General features: G+C 34.7%; 2 protein-coding genes across 3 annotated transcripts in view; one reads left to right on the forward strand and one right to left on the reverse strand.

Annotated features, from left to right (window-relative positions):
• Nucleotides 1–6560: 6560 nt before the first annotated feature.
• On the forward strand, nt 6561–17163 carry LOC128611908 (protein lin-28 homolog B-like). Of its 2 annotated transcripts, none has more exons than XM_053631777.1 (4): nt 6561–6753; nt 7207–7388; nt 11950–12137; nt 14596–17163. In XM_053631777.1, the coding sequence occupies exons 1-4, from the start codon at nt 6744–6746 to the stop codon at nt 14909–14911; spliced, it is 696 nt and encodes a 231-aa protein (XP_053487752.1). In that variant the 5' UTR covers nt 6561–6743; the 3' UTR covers nt 14912–17163. The 2 variants fall into 2 exon arrangements, with proteins under 2 accessions (XP_053487752.1, XP_053487759.1); XM_053631784.1 differs by having other exon boundaries at nt 14599–17163.
• The window catches only part of bves (blood vessel epicardial substance), a 14107-nt gene continuing 10715 nt past the window's right edge, over nt 13997–17388 (reverse strand). The window contains exon 9 of the mRNA XM_053631736.1: nt 13997–14383. The gene's annotated coding sequence lies outside the window, so the exon portion shown is untranslated. The remainder of the gene's footprint in view (nt 14384–17388) is intronic.

A 17388-nucleotide genomic window follows, 5' to 3' on the forward strand; every position in this document is an offset into this window, starting at 1 on the left:
AAGACAGCAAATAAAATAATAAAATAAATGGATACAAATAAATTCAAGTATGGAAATTTATTGGTTTGAGGAAAGGCCCCAGTGAACAAATGCGCTTTGAGATTTTTTTTTTTTTTTTTAATGCTAATTGAATAAACTGCATGTAGGTTGTCTGGGAGAGAGTTCCACAGTTTAGGCCCATAGTGACTAAAGGCACACTCCCTGCTTTTCAGCTTTTGTATTGGGTACAACCAGTGGGTTGCAGTTGGATGACCTAAGTGATCTAGCAGAAGTGTATTTAGTGATCATATTACAAAGGTGTGTAGGAGCACCACTATGAAGACATTTAAAAATTAATAACAGGATTTTAAAATCAATTCTGTAAGACACAGGTAGCCAGTGAAGTGATTTAAGTGCTGGGGTGATATGATTCTTCAGTCTAGTACGTGTCAGCATTCTTGCATATGCATTCTGAACTCTTTTTGGACTGCTCTCGTCAATTCAGACCACAGCTTTTCAAAATATATTGGGGAAAAAACATTTTTCAAATCCATACCAGTGGACTACTAGTCTCAAAATAGTACCAAGGCATCAGTGATCTCCACCATATTTTATAGTGAATATCAGGTGTTTTTAGTTGTATGCAGTTCTCATGTTCTATCAAACCATGGCATTATGTCCATGGTGTGCATGGACAAAAATTCTGATTTTGATTTCGGTTGAACACAGCACACACTGACAACTGTAGTTCAATTGATGCTTCAAGAAGTTGAGGCACTGTGTTCCATAGGATCTCAGAGAAGTGCTTCTTTCATACATCCCTTGTAAACAATCTTGTTGAAGGTATTTAGTAACTGATTTTGAAACTTGACAATCAACAGATGATTATGTGTCCAATTCCAGGCAAATATTCATCTCTTTCAGATTTTTTATTATGACCCTGGCTATGTTTGTGATTTTAAAACAAAGTGAATGATAAAATGCTGGAAATATAAAGGTAAATGTTAATATTTTGATAGTCCATCCTATTATCAGAAAATGCCTTCAGCTAGTCTAGAGGTGTGTATCAGGTCTGGGACCCTGTGGGACCTAAGTCACAAGAACAGGTGTTTGTTTTTTTATCTTGTGTGGGTGGTATTGGACTTCCAGATATAGTATGAAGGTCACTGGGTTAAAATAAAATAAAGAAAGGAAGAAAGAAAGAAAGAAAAAGAAAAGTAAAGGTAATGTTGATTAACACCTGAGCACAATGGAGATGCTGAAGTGCTCGTGCAACACTATGAGGGGTGGAAAAAGTACTGAGAAATTAGAAATAAAAGTATAGATAATGTGTCAAAGTATTACTGAGTTAAACATGGAAGCAGCCAGGCAAAAATGTACTGTAATTGAAAAAATTCAAAAGCTAGTTTAAAGTGTACTCATGTATTGAAAAGTTAAAAGTAAATGCTTCAACAAATAAAATTAGTTAGTCATGTTATCATGTGAAAAGTAAAATTTATTACTTCAACTGTAACAAACTTTAAACTGGTCGAAGATGACTTTATAAAGCAATTGTGCTATTTTGCCTGAAAACATTCCATCTCTGTAAGTTTGTTGGTTACTAACTCAACTTGCTGTCATTTATGAAATGGTCATGGACAATATGCATGAGTGACACTAAATTATTAATCAGAAGTAAAAATCCTATAAATAACCTAAATTTACCATTAACAGAATTTGACTTGCTTCCCAGTCATTATGTTAGCTACTGCAATCAATGTTTTTTTTCAAATTAGAAGCCTTCAAGGGAGGCAAAGGAGATACCTCATTTTATACAAGTCTTATATGCATATACCAGCATATTTAAACATTTTAATGATGTAGGGTAATGATTTCTCCTCCTCAAGGTCAAAACCGCAGTCTGGTGGCTTATCAATCTTTAGATTAACACAGATAGATCTAGTGCTTACTACATTGTGTAGCATGAGAAGGACCGTGCAGATGATTTATTTACATTATTCTCTTTACACTGGTGAATTAGACTGGATGCCAAACTGAAATTGAATCAAATGCACATAAGTCAATTCAAGTGAAATTCAGTGTACAGTCATTAGCTGGATGAGAGAAGAAGAGACTATTTGGAACTTAGTACTTTGAATATCTAAATAAAAATGTAAAGATGGGGGGGGGGGGGGGTGTTCTTTCAAATGTAATCAAGTAAGAGTAAAAGTGTTCATAAGCATAGTAATTAAGTTTGAAATGAAAATAATCAAATATTTTTCAAGCATTTCTACATTAAATATTTACTGCATTCACATGTCCATCTTTAGATAGAGCAGCTATATTTGTTTACTGCAATCTTAATTACTTATTTCTTTCATTTTGGGGTGAGTACCTAAATAACCCAGATGGGTACAAAAAAAGGGTGAATTCAGACATATTGGGACAGTTTTTGAACTTCCACCACTTAAAAAAATATATCGAAAAACTCCAAATTCACAATCAACATATTTTAATATTTTATGAACATAGACCACTAAGTAAAATGACATACATATTAAAATGTTGAACTAAGTGCATTCTGCAATTCATTTCTTATAGTAATAACAACAGTTACAAGGTTTAGAAATTCTTCAATATTTAACATTTTTTAAGACCTTTCCCAAAAAAGTGTTTTCTAAAATACTTATGAACAGATTAGCTAAATATCACAGTAGAAAACCACAATAATAATAATACATAAAAGGTAAGTTGCATGTTGATTTATTTCAACATAACATATTTTTAAAAAATAAATAAAGATCAATGTCAATCACTAAAATTATATGAACACAGTACACTAAGTAAGAATCTTTGTGTACTAAGCAGTAGGCCTACCTACCATTCAATATTTCCCAGTATTCCCCTGTTTCTTAAGATATTTCATAAAAACACAATTTAATGTGTATAAAATGCATATGATGAATATTTAGCCATAACTGTGGAGTGTTTCATGCATCTATTGTTGTATCCATTATACCCCTTTACTTTCCTCTCTCCACTTACTGTATTTTAAGACTGACCCAATTAATCTGAACCATGCAGTCCCAATTTGGGACATCCTGAAAATGAGCAATGTGTACATTATTTGAACAAAATTGTATGCCTATTTTATGATAGGTCTGCATATATGCATAATAAATATATGTATCATATAGCCTATTAGTCATGACAACTTTATAACCTTATTAACAATAAAAAATAAATAAATACATTTTAAAAAGCAAGCCATCGCTTATGTCATTTTTTCTACCTCAACATTTTTGGGGTCAACTTCCTGTTCGATGCTGCCCACACCCCCATATTAAGTTATGTTACTTCTATCGAGCAATTTCACTGCACGAGTTAAGTAACATTAGTTAAGTAGCATTGGTCATGCACAAAAGTAGCATTTACCTGGCAGAAAAATTGTCAAATTTGTCAATTTGTGAGCATCACTACTACAGTGCTATAAAATACAGGGATTACTTGAATTACTGGCAAGAATCACCAGAAGAACCTTGCACGCAATATCTAACCTGTGATATTACTGAAACAATTGTGCATGTGCGTGTTTATTTTCAAACCTGCAATTTCCTTACAGCTTCTGTAAAATGTAGTAGTAGTAGTAGTAGTAGCAGTAGTAGTAGCAGTAGCAGCAGTATTAGTAGTAGTAGTAGCAGCAGCAGTAGTAGTAGTAGTAGTAGCAGCAGCAGTAGTAGCAGTAGTAGTAGTAGTAGTAATAGCAGCAGTAGTAGTAGTAGTAGTAGCAGTAGTAGTAGTAGTAGTAGTAGCAGGAGTAGTAGTAGTAGTAGCAGTAGCAGTAGTAGTAGTAGCAGAAGTAGTAGCAGCAGTACTAGTAGTAGTAGTAGTCGTAGTAGTAGCAGCAGTAGTAGTAGTAGTAGTAGTAGCAGCAGTAGTAGTAGTAGCAGTCGTAGTAGTAGTAGTAGTAGCAGCAGTAGTAGTAGTAATAGTAGCAGTAGTAGTAGTAGTAGTAGTAGCAGCAGTAGTAGTAGTAGTAGTAGCAGTCGTAGTAGTAGCAGCAGTCGTAGCAGTAGCAATAGTAGTAGTCACCGTAGTAGTAGTAGTAGCAGCAGTAGTAGTAGTAGTAGTAGCAGTAGTAGTAGTAGCAGCAGCAGCAGTAGTAGTAGTAGTAGTAGTAGTAGTAGTAGTAGTATGGGTATTTGGGAAATAAATGACAAGGTGTAGGCCTATAGGCACATCTTCTTCCGTGACCCAGCGTAATAAACTGCGGGTTTATTCATCGGCTCACACTCAAACTACATTTACATTCCAACCCCGCAGATAGTGTCTTTATGGAGACACACACGGACCCATTTACTAATTTTAATGCCTCTGTTTTCCTGTAAAATATGACTGAGAAAAAAGTCTGAAAATGCTCGCTGTTTGCGAAATTTAACCCTTTCCAATCCCCAGTGTATGCAGTTCCCAGAGCCAGTAAGGAGGGGGCGCTCCACATGATTAATAACCTAATTCATATTACAATAAAGTGGTGTAAAAAATCTGCAAAGGCGTATAAAAAAAAAACCTATGACATCGCCAGCCATGTCAAAAGCAATTCTTGAATGAAAACTGATCTATACATTTCCTGAGCTATTTTTTTGTGTACTGAGAGTATACCCTATGAAAAGAACTCTTTAAGAGTTATGTAAGAGATCTTTAGCTTACTAAAACGGTTCTACTTGAAACTTTGTCTTATTAAGGAAAGTGTTTCAGGGTTAAAGGTTTAAGAGTTTTCATAAACTGAAGGGCTGTAGATTTAACATTTTCAGTGTAGATAGGTCATATCTTTTGTGTGTACTTGTACAGCCTATTTCTATTAACCTAGACCATCTGCCTTAGGTGCTTTATGCAGGTCTTTTATTCAAGATAAAATGCATTGCAGAAATTTTGCAAAACGAAATATGTCCTCGTTTTTAGTACAAGCCTCTGATTCTGCTTTTTAAGGCAACAAATCTGAAGCCTATTGGTTTATACATTTATACATATTTTATATAATAGATTATACCATTATTATACCATTACAGCCACTGGATCTGTAAATCCTATTCACATGTAACTGTGTGAATGTATCAGTCTTTGATTAAACGAGATTAAACTTTGGCTACCCGAGATAAAACGAGGGTAATCTATCTATTAATATATACAAGCTTTATTTTATTTTTTTAAACGACACTTAATAAAAGTGTATTTGAAAACACTTTGTGGCAAAATGTGTTAAAATTCAGATTTTTTAAACTGAAAGAGAGAGCGAGAGAGAAAGAGAGAGACAGAGGGAGCGAGAGAGAGAGAGAGAGAGAGAGAGAGAGAGAGAGAGAAACATTTACGCTATGCAGAGCTTTCCAACCCCCACCGTGTGTTTTAGCATCCGCATCGGAGAACACACACACTACAAGTCAGTACGTTTCCGATAACAAAGGAAACCGTGCTTTAGCCTTAAAGGAGTAGCCATGCAATACATTTTACTTAAGTCAGAAAGCTTAACATTGTATATGTTAAAGGACATCCCCTCTTTTATTAGTCTAATGATGGTCATTGTCTGTACTTAATTTAGGCACTTTCTTTGTGCTGAATAATGTGGGCCACTTTATTCTACAGACCTAATTGTTTATATGAATATTTATTTATTTTAAATAAAAATAAAATTTTAGATTTGGCAATGATTCCATTTTGATACGAAAAATATCATAGGCATATATATAGTTAAACAATCCTTCAAGTAAGTATAGGCTATGTTTACACACTGTTGTACTGCACCTTAGCCATACAGTAAATTAAAGCGTAATAAATCAAGCATAACATAAATGATAATTCACCCTTAGAAAACTGATATTATATTTAACGACATATAAAATAACCAGTAGCTCATGCTTCCTTAGACTGTGTGTTGAGTGTTTGTTACTTTGGTGGTGGTGTTAATGTGGGATCAGCAAACGTGTTGCTGATCCGAGACTATTGTAGCAGGTATTTGTTTAGTTCGCTCTGTTACTGTTATCTACTGAAGTAACGTGCATTAGTCTGTTATCATTAACTCAGTGTCAGTTAGGTATAGCCTGTCTTAACAACACATTTAAAGAAACGGTCCACAGTTAGGATTTGGAAATATCTTAAGATTCAAACCAATACCAGCGACAATGTACAATTATAATCCAATATAATGCACCTTTTAACTAAGCAGGTTTCCAGTAAAGTATGGTTTTAGAACAATAATGAAATGCATATAGCCTAGATATAAAAAAAATAAATCTAAGTTATGGTCCTTACTTTTCTGTGCTCTTTAAACCGTAAATAATCCTACAAGATATTTTAACAACACTAACAATCACCTAGGCTTTGTTGTGAAATCAAGTTCGTTCCGAGAAAACCATTTCACGTGCAGCGAAAACGCAGAAACATAAATGTTTTCTTCACTATGGATTCTCCGGGAATGTGTGCACTCAACGACGATTGGCTGCCGAGTCTCGCTAGGCCCCGCCCCTAAACCTGAATTCGAAGAGAATCAGGCGTCTGTAATTGGCGTACAGGAGCTTGTGAACTGAAGTAGGCGGGGCTAACGAGAAGGAGCAAAAGTGGGAGTGCACCAAAGGCAAAAGAGAAAAACGTCTGTCTGTTGTAGGGCACGCTAGATCATGCAGGCTACATTATGGTTTGTGTAAAGCATTGTGTTACATTTATGACGAGGACCAAATATTTTGGCAGAAGGATTTTCACTCTCCGAAGTTTGGAGCAAGGGAGCCAAAGGAAACATGGCCGAAGGTATCCTATGGTTGTAGCAACGTAGCCTGTGCTGCACAGCGCGTCCGCGCCGCTGCTCTCTCTCTCTCTCTCTCTCACTCACTCACTTGTGCTGTGGCTAGTTCACTAGTGTGATGCGTTTTTAAACTTACAGCTTGTGTTTATTCCCTTGGGATATAAATATGCAGACTCTGTGTGTCTGTGTACAGCAGTTTAGATCGGCATTTAGAACGGAAGTACACCTGTTTTATTAATGTGTATTACAGTAGTAAGCCTAATGTTGGTTTAGACTCCATATGCACCTCGGGCTTACCGATCCTAACCAGTACCAAAGTACATACACTGAAATTAACAGCCAAAATAGTGACAAAACGACCAAGCAAAACACATTCTCGTAATCCTCATATATCACGATATATTAGGCTTCCTGATGATGTAGCCCAGGCTAACCTTGTGTCTTGTTTACCCTGACAGGAGGAGTGGGGAATGGTGGAGGGAGCCTTCGTCCCGAGTCGCTGGAAGGCACTGGCTCCTCGCTCATGTACGGCACAGGCCACTGTAAATGGTTTAATGTACGAATGGGATTTGGATTCATATCGATGACAAATCGCGGAGGAACTCCTATTGATCCTCCATTGGACGTATTTGTTCACCAAGTAAGTCCACCTTACACCGAATAATATAAAAGTGAACTTGAGGGAGTAGATAATGCTCGTGGTTCTGTGCCCTAGGCCTATTAACTCCTCCACGGAGAAGGCCTTCTTTCAGAGAAAGCCACATTTACACTCACATTGCCTCACACCTCCATGCCTTTCGTTTTGCCAGCAAAAGATTACTACGGGGTCACAGGATCAGGCGCATGTTAGCGTAGGCCTCATTGTTTACACTTCAGATTAATGTTTTGGTTTTTTTTGTATTTACAAGCCCATTTAGCCCATCTTTTCACAACGATTACAAACGTTTAAGTACCAAACACCACGTCGGTTTAAACCAGAAAACGCCATGCTTTCTGACAACCTAAAGCTGAACCTTAACCTGAAAAGGGCGTTTAATGGCAGCGTTATGCCTCATGGGTTTTCATTCAACTTTCACTTCATTCAGATTTCACAGTATTCACCATAGGTGAGATGTATAGGCTGAACGTATTTGAATGGTTTTCAAAGTCATTTAACAATAGGCGTATTATTAAAGATAGCAAACATTTGTCTTTCACTCGTAATTCATAATCATAACATTTACTCATCTCCGTCCTTAAATACAGACTTTTAATTATTACCTTCTGATTGTTATTAAAACAGTATGTGATGAAACAATTTGTCGTATTGCTTTGTCTTAAGTGTTTGAGCTGCTTCTTTGAACAGTGTTCCAACACCATCTTACAAGTATCATACTTATGTCCATATTACCTCCACACCCAACACTTGGTCATGATTACAGCCTTTACACATACAGCCAAGGTATGACATTCTAATTTATACTCCAAATCACAACAGACACCTCTAAAAAAAAACTAAATTGTGTTAAACATTGGAGTAAAACTATTTAACTACTGCATGTTGAGTTGCATTTGAATTTGGATAGTGAGTCTTTTGTCTTCCATTTATGCTTTACATTAGATATGTTTGGCATTTGCTGTTCTTCAGGTCATCATGTTGGAGAAAAAAACTGCTGCATTGAGTATTATCTGGCAGTACTGGGGTGATTTTGTCTTTAAAGTTTTTCACTGTTGAACAGTTGTAGCCTTCATGTTAAACATTCAAACAATCCTACCATTTAAAGTAATTTGTAAATATTATACTATAGTACCATAGTAAATCTGTAAAGACTATACTATAATAGCATAATTAATCTGAAATGATTACACTATTCATAAATCTGTGAAGATTATGCTATATTAGGCAAGTAAAATCTGTAAAGATTATACTATACCAACATAATAATATGCTTATAAAGATTATGATACACTAGCATAATAAAATCAGTGAAGGTTATACTATACTAGAATAAATCTGTAAAGGTTATTGCTATAGTAGTATACAATAAGATACTATAGTATAAACATTACAGGTTTTTATTAGGCTAGTATATAGCATAATCAGTCAATATTGTTATAATAGCATAATAAATGTGCAAATATGCTATAGTAAAATCTGTAAAGATTCTTACTGTACTAGTATAGCGTATGATACTATAGTATAATCTTTATAGATTTATTATGTTAGTATATTAGTATAGTATTATATTATAATATTAGTTATATTAGTATAGATTGTTAGGTTAGTATAGATTGGCATCCTTACAATAAAGTACAATAAATCTTTAATTCTTGTGCTACACTTCCATACTAAATGTGTAAAGGTTATACTATAGTATTGTAATAAATATTGTGAAAGGCCTAGTTGCATTGGTTGGTTTGTTTTTTTCCGGTAACACTGGAGAATCAAATTTTGAAATGAAAAACACATCCTTGTCTACTTTAGTTCTGTGGTGGTGACTAAGCACTAGGGTTTTTCTCTTATCACCTTGATAGCTACAGCATTTGACTCCTGATTTGCAAATATCTAATTTTACATCTTGACATATTCTTCCATCATTGTTCTGCTCTTACTTTATGTGACTGTAACCTTTATTTCAGCTGATAGTTTGGTATTAGCTGATATTCGAACAGCTTAGGAAAATCAATAATGTTTTTTCAGTTTTCACATTTGCAGCCATATTGTTGTGAGGGTTTTGTGTGTTCTGTAGCTTTGCTTGATCTCTTTACTGTGTTTGGAATTCCACCCATACTTAAGATGGTGAAAATTTAATCTTCATGTTGTTTAATGGTAGAAACATTCACTGTACTGTATTGTCTTTAACCAGAAAAACAATAACTAGGCACCACTGAAACATGTCTGCTTATTGTGCTCAACCTTGGTATATGAATGTGGGGGAAGGGTTTCTTTAAATGCGTTTTCTCTGAGGTGAAACTCAGAAGGGGAAAACAAGTAAGAAAAAAACCCTGAAAAATTATTTTCAGTTTCAACAGAATTACTTTCTCTTCAGTTCAGTAAGGGATTTAGCTGGGTGATGGTACAAATTGCTCACATGTTTGTGTTGTACAGAGATGGTTAGATTTTATTAGTGTGTTGAGAAGACTGTGTGGGCCCCTGGTAAGATTAACCAACAGCCCATTTGGCATGTAGGCCCCACCCTTCTCAGCTAATACCAGGCTTTGTTTCTCTTACTCGTGGGCTTTTTTTTTTTCTCTCTGTTCCTTCAAAAAAAAAAAGAAGAAAGGATGAAAAAAGGTAGCTTCTGTTCACGTGACTTCCTCTTGTGAGTCGTCCATACATGCTTGATCTTTACTGGGAGGAGCAGAAATGCCTCTGAGTGAGTGGCCTCTCATGGTTGCCAGAAACAGTTTGTAATCTCTTGTTGTCATTATTTTCCTCTGTTCCAGAAATATTGCTGTAGAATTCCATTTAAAATCAGTTTGTAAAGACAACAAGCAGGATGTTTTTGCATTTATTCTTAAGCCATATTTCTCCTTATTTATGTATATTTACACTTGGGACACCTTTTTCATATGGCACCTAGAATTTTATTGCTAAGTGTTGTATTTCATAATTTTTTCAGTTGTTCAGTTAAATAGGCAATGTGGTTATGCGCTTCTAAAGGTTTTAGCACTCATCTCATTCATATATTGGGTATGGCTAGTACCTCTTTTAAACCTCCCTCTTCTCTTTACTTAACCATCCTGTAATTCAAACAGCCAAGATGGCTGTATTTATAGATTATGCTCTCTTATGTTCTTTATCATGCAGAATTTTAACTCTGTTTGAAATTCTTTTGCTGTGCACTAATGATTTTTCTTTGTATTAATATATAATATAAAAGTATACAAATAATAGCTAAAATAATATACAAATATATTTTTCTTTACACTTTTATCTTATTACAAATGATGATTTTCTAAAGAATATTTTTTAAATAATTATGATATATTCTAAAATATGATTAAATGTTATAGTTATTAGTTTATCATAGGTAATAATTAATACATTAAGTAATTATAAGAATTAGATTTTTAAAAAACATTTTAGCAAAATATTTGATAATAAAACATTTACACAATTATTATGTTTATATTAATTTGATAATAGTATTAAAGCTGAAATAATAATGCTATATAGATTGCATGTTGCATGTTTCATTATGATTTAAATAAAATAAATTCAGACTGTATTTTCTTCTGGAAACATACCATAAAATAAACTTCAGACATAGACACTAACAAAAGTTGCTTTGAAATGGATTTGAAAGTACTAAAACAATGTATAGATAAATTGTTAATGTAGCTAAATGTGAAGATTATTTTAGAAATATATTATTTGGTAACTTGTTCATGAACTATTATTCAGTAAGTGTATTATAGGGTATGTTATAGTGATTACATTATTATTATTCATCACATAATACAAATTACTCTGCATCTTAAACCACATAGAATCACTATATTTTACATTTTTGTATAAATTCATGAATACAGATTTGTCAGTCAGGAAGAACCAATTAAGTTATAAATCTTCATTAAGATTTTTTTAAATTCTTAATTTATTGTTAAAATACAGACCTGTTTAAATTGATTGCAGTAAGGTGATTTAAGTAATATAAATAATGGAAATTAACTTAAATCAACCTAATCAATTTAATCACGCACTTGATCAGTCATATGTCATAAACAATCTCTCCATGAATGTTATACTGTGATTATGTTTAACATACAAGTAGTTTTTTTTAACATTAATATAATTAGTTAATATAAAGTTAATGTTTATGCTCCAGTTTAGCTGCATTTATTAATTATTCCTTCTCAGAACTAATTTTACTGAAGGCCAGTAAATTGACATTATAAGTACATTAAATATTCAGTAGGGTATACCAGATGTGTCTCTTATTATTTGGTACTGTTTCCTGTATTTGCTGTCATGGCTATATGCTATGTATATATATCCGTGGATGTCTACCCATACACAGCATGATGTTCTTGAGAGCCTAATTGTATGTATATATGTATGTATTTTAGTATTTTGTTTTTATTTACTATTTTTATTATCTTCCACCAACAAAATATTTTATTCATTATAAACATTTATATTTCATCAGATGGTGTGAAATTTTCTGGTTGTCTTTCTGTAAGTGTACACGTTTTGATGTTCATTTCTGCTATCTCAGAGTAAGCTGCACATGGAGGGGTTTCGGAGTCTGAAGGAAGGTGAGGAGGTTGAGTTCACCTTCAAGAAGTCCTCCAAGGGCCTGGAGTGTGTGAAGGTGACTGGGCCTGGAGGAGTGTACTGCGTCGGCAGCGAAAAAAGACCCAAAGGGAAAAGCATGCAGCAAAAACGAAAGCCAAAGGGAGACCGGTGAGTGAGTGAGTGAATAGCAGTGTTCCATAGCGCTTCCCGCAAAGTACAGTATTCTTCCTGAAGCCACGGTGAAGGGAATTATCTAAAGATAGATTGATATGGATTGGATCATGAGGACTAGCCTGTGTCAGTTAAAATATTTAAATAAGTGGTATAGCCTATCTTTCATATCTGTTGTGTTGGAAGAAGGTCTTGTCATTACAGTGTTGTATTTTGAGGTGTGATCACGGATATTCCATTCGATTCCATTCTTCGAGAGAGGCTGCTCTGTGAGTCTGTGCACGTTGCCATGGTTATATCACATTTGTGTGCAGGTGCTTTTTCCCCCTGCTAAATTGCTGCTATTTCTCCTTGGGTTTGGGGAAAGCCTTGTAAAGCATAATTTTGACTCTTAACAGCACAGTAGAAAGAAATTGTGACATGCTCATAAGAACTCAAAAAAAACAAGCAAGGTTTTGATTGTTTGTATTGTAGAAGAGTGATCAACGACCCCCTAATCCTCTATTATGATGACTCCAATATCATACATTTTTGTAGACGTCAGGGATTATTTAAGATTTTGGTCATCGTGCTCATGAACAGTTTGCTTTTCTGCTAATAATTGTAATCTCTCAATTATTTCAAGATTCCTGACTGTGCTGTGTCACATGGTATTCATTTAAAAAGAATTCCTAATACAAAAGGTGCCACATTCTGTGAGGTAAATCCTTGTTGTTCAGTAATGTACTACAGTGGCAGTTTAGTGATTTAAGAGACAGAAACTTTATAATTTATTACTTTACATTGTACCGGATATCTAAACATACCTCTAAATGCTTATAATATGCCCTCCAACTACTCTTGACAAGGCTATGTATGGATTATATAACATTTTTGTTTACATTTAAAGTGTGCTGTGTTGAACACATTCATTTGGAAATTATTGTAATATGAATGTCCTGCACACTACATCCTATGCAAGAGCTCACCTTTAGGACATTGATATAAATATAAAACTACTAACTAATCTTGGTATTGCTACAACATTCTTCTAGAGATTTATTTATTAATATTTCTCTCAGTGGATTCTAAAACGATCATATCTGAGGTGATCATCTGTGCAGCTTTTCAAGATGAATACCTTTAAAAGGGACTGTGAAAATAATAGGCAGTGGATACTAATGAGGCAAAATCTACACCCTTAAACATTTTGTGAAAGTGGTTGGAGCTGAAAAGGGAGCAAGGAAAAGCAGTGTTATCCCAAATTCCACAGCCATTCAACCTACCTGTTCGCCATGCAAGGCCCACTTCAAGCTGCATGGCTGACATGAACAAGTTTGTTTTGTTTAAAAAAGAGCAGGCAAATCCATTAAGTATCAGCTTTTAAATGAAGTAACAAGAAATACAAAGTCATACTTGGCATGAATACAGTAGCTGAGCTTGAACAGTGGAGGTTTGTGAAATTGAGGACACAATGCTAAGAACGTCAGACTAAAATGTGTGTCGTGCTGAAAGACAAATTGGCTAATAGGGGAAAATATGGGGCATGGTGCGCTCTTTGATCTACCTGGACTAGAGACTGTTACAAAGTGAGTTGTACAGAAGTATTGTCAGCTGTAACCATCAGTATAATGTTGTTGAGATCCTAGATGCAGTTAGGTCTGGTAAATGGGCATTTCTTTGCAGTTACTTACAGCACATGTTCCCAGCACACATCCTGGAGTACCCCATGTCCTGCACATTTTAGTGTTTCCCCTGCTCTAACACAGACACTGTAACTCAGGAAGGATTGTTCATTAACTCATTAATTGAATGTGGTGGGTTAGAGAAGGGAAAACACTAAAATGTTCAGGGTAGAGTACTTTAGGAGCATGGTTGTGAACCTGTGACTTACAGGACACGTATATACTTCTAGGCTATACAGGATACATTTATTATTAAGCAAAAAATATTATCTTGAGGAAGACATGGTAGTACTGTTGGTATTGTTGCTGCATTAAAGCTCAGTGGATCTCAGCTCAATCCTGAGCTTGGTTTACTGTCTGTGTGGAGTTTTGCATGGTCTCCCTGTGTCTCCATGGATTTCTTCTCTCTGGAGTTCTCTGGTTTTCCTCCCTATGCAAAATTGCTCCTAATTGTAAATGTGTTTGAATCTGTTTGTGTGCATGTTAGCGTGTGATGGACTGCTGTCCCATCCAGGGTGGATTCCCACATTGTGTCCGGTGTATGTATCCACTGCGACCCTGGCCAGGTTAAAGAGGTTGCTGAAGATGAATGAATAAAGAATTATCTTGATACATATTAAAACAGACATAGTGAATTGCATTTTTTTGAAATCTGAAATGTGTTGTCTTTAAGAATTATTAAGAATTTCATATAAAGTACATTTTTGAATTTTACACACAATTTGACCAATCTAAACAGATTCATATTAGGTTTATGTCAGAACATTGCTGATAAAATTTGTCTTTTCCAGCAGCTGTTATAATTGTGGTGGTCTGGACCATCATGCCAAAGAGTGTGGCCTCCCTCCTCAACCCAAGAAGTGCCACTACTGCCAGAGTGCCTCCCACATGGTGGCACACTGTCCTCACAAATCGCCCTCGGCCACTCAGGGAAGATGCAGCTTAGAGCCACCCAGCTCGAGCTCTGTCCAAAGCCCAAGCCCTCAAAGAGCCTCATACACATCTCAGGACAGCTCCACCCTTAGCAAAGCCTCCAGCTCTCCCAAGGAGCCCACACCAAAAGCTGCCTCATCACAAAGAAAAAAGAGGAAAAAATCAGTTGCTTGATCAGCGCACCAGTCTTTCAGGCTGCCTACTTTTATCCAGTTCCTCATCATGAGAATTCTATTGGACTCACCCTACCTCAGACCTATGAGTTAAGGCCAGTTTGACATCTCTGGATCTCTTTAACCTAAAGAGAGGGAATGCGCACTGCTTTCTTTATTCATGATCAACTGCACTGTGAACGATTTAGAGAGTGCAAATATTTTCGCAGTGCTTTTAAGAGACTGATACCTCATGCACAATATACACCTAGCCAGAATTTTACTAATTTTATTGCTTAGCTTAACCATGTTATCCAAATTGAATGCAGTAGAAAATATTTAAAATAGCTGCAGGGATTCTCGACTGCTGTAGGCACACTGTACAATCTTGAGCCAAAGAAAATAAGAGATTGGTGGTCTCTTATGTGTTTTTAAAGGTTTAAAAAAGCTTCCTGTATCAGTATGCTTAATTCCCCTTTCCATTGCCCTAAAGCCACAAAAATCTATATTTCCACCTCATTAATTAATATGAATGTGATAGCAATCATAGGACATCTACAGAGATATTTTTGTCTTATTGTTTACATGTTTAAAATCAGGTTCTACATTTTAATCATCATAGTATTGATCTGTTTTGTCCAAGTACAGATTAGATGCTTGTATAGATGTACTGTCTCTTGATACTGCTAGTGTTGATTCCATGGTTACTATGACAATATCTTTTTGGTGTGAAAAAGTCTTGCATAGAACATTTAAAGCTGAACGTACATGTGTAATTAAGTGCAGGATGTTAAGCACAGACGCACAATATTAGACTATTATCCAAAATAACTGATCTCTTGTTAGTTATGTCAATGTAGCCATCAGACATGAAGGATATGATATAATAGCAGTAGCTAATTCTACATAAGGCAGTCATGGCAGCATTAACTGATCCATATAGTGGATGAGCAGACATGAAGAAACACAGTGGCTTTTCCAAAAGACTTGATATATATTTTCATAAAGAAGTAACTTTTCTTTGTAAAAAACATTTTTTAATCTTTAAAAGGAATACTTCAAAATTTTCCAACCTAATCTATATGTACTAGATCTGCAGCATATGTGTGATTAATGGACAAGGTTGAGCTGTGGAGATGTTGAGATGAGATGTCTACTGAGATGTTTGGTCTTTTTGTTGAGATGTTTGCCATCAAGTTTCCTTCTAATGAAAAAAAGAACAGCGATTTTTTTTTTTTACTCCAAACTCCCTTATAATGGATGTCTGTCAGTTGTTGGGGCAACCAAGTAACATTTATGTGAAACATATTTCATAAGCTTTCATAGAGAAATAATCATGCATAGATACCACAAAACCTTTGGGAAAGTGGAAGTGACCAGAATGACTTATATATATATATATACTTTTGCTCCAGTGTTTGAAATTATATACTACTATAACTCTATATATGTACAGCATTTGTGTGCTATTCTCTAATTTGTGCCTCATTTTACCACTGCTGATAGAGTGTAACTTTGTAGTTGCATTATGCAGTTGCATATTTTAAATGTTTATTGAAAGAATATAATAACTACCCTTAGACATCCATTATAAGTGGGTATTGAGTAAAAGAGTTTACAGGTGTTGTGTATTCTTTTAATTTGAACATCTTAATGTGATTAACTGTTTTTGCTTAAATATGGGCCATATCAGTTAATATATTCATGGTACTAACTAAAATTCTTTAGTTTGTAACTAAAGTTCTGCTTTGTTATTTTAAGTAGCTGCTTTTGATCATGGGCTACATGTAAGATTAAATAATATAATGGGGTAAAATTAGGTTCTGTTTCCAGTTTTCTAGAGATATGCATTCTTATAACCAGATATTATGTGATTAGTCTTCAATTCATGTAGCATTCAAAGAATACTTGTCACCTTGATGTATTTTCTTTGATGTAGTGGAGTACAGAAATAGTTGGAGATTAGCCATTTTTGAACAACTAGTCAGTCTTAGGTGACGTAAGTTAATGGCACTTATATGTTTACAAATTATTTATACAATCTTACATGTAGCTCTTTTCAAGTTAACAGAAGGTGGAGTTGTAGTGGTGAATGAGAAAACATTTATTTTATTTATTTTTTATTTTTTCCTAGACTCGGCTATTAAATTTGTTAACTGTGGCAGCACAAGCCAAGCTGAATCCCTGACTGTTACACATAACTGAACAATGAGTTTCTCAGTGAGAAGCTTCCTCTCAGGGACTTGTTTACGAAATATGTAATTTATGATTACACACACATATATACACATATATATATATATATATATATATATATATATATATATATATATATATATATATATATAATTTACAGCTAGTTTATTTCTAGTTCATTACAGGTTTCTTGTATGTGTTAACTGTTAAAAAAAAAAAACAACATCCGTATGAAATGTAGACGTAAAAATTTGAAAAGTTCAGAGACAGGACTGTTTCTCAAAGGCTGTTGAGTACTACTTT

Source organism: Ictalurus furcatus, chromosome 1, assembly GCF_023375685.1.
Source record: "Ictalurus furcatus strain D&B chromosome 1, Billie_1.0, whole genome shotgun sequence".
In the NCBI taxonomy this organism is placed as follows: Eukaryota; Metazoa; Chordata; class Actinopteri; order Siluriformes; family Ictaluridae; genus Ictalurus; species Ictalurus furcatus.

What these genes read in the sequence shown, in the direction of transcription:
- LOC128611908 (XM_053631777.1), top strand. An exon ending in TGGACGTATTTGTTCACCAA is followed by an intron (nt 7,389 to 11,949) that starts GTAAGTCCACCT and finishes CTGCTATCTCAG; the next exon opens with AGTAAGCTGCACATGGAGGG. An exon ending in CGAAAGCCAAAGGGAGACCG is followed by an intron (nt 12,138 to 14,595) that starts GTGAGTGAGTGA and finishes TGTCTTTTCCAG; the next exon opens with CAGCTGTTATAATTGTGGTG.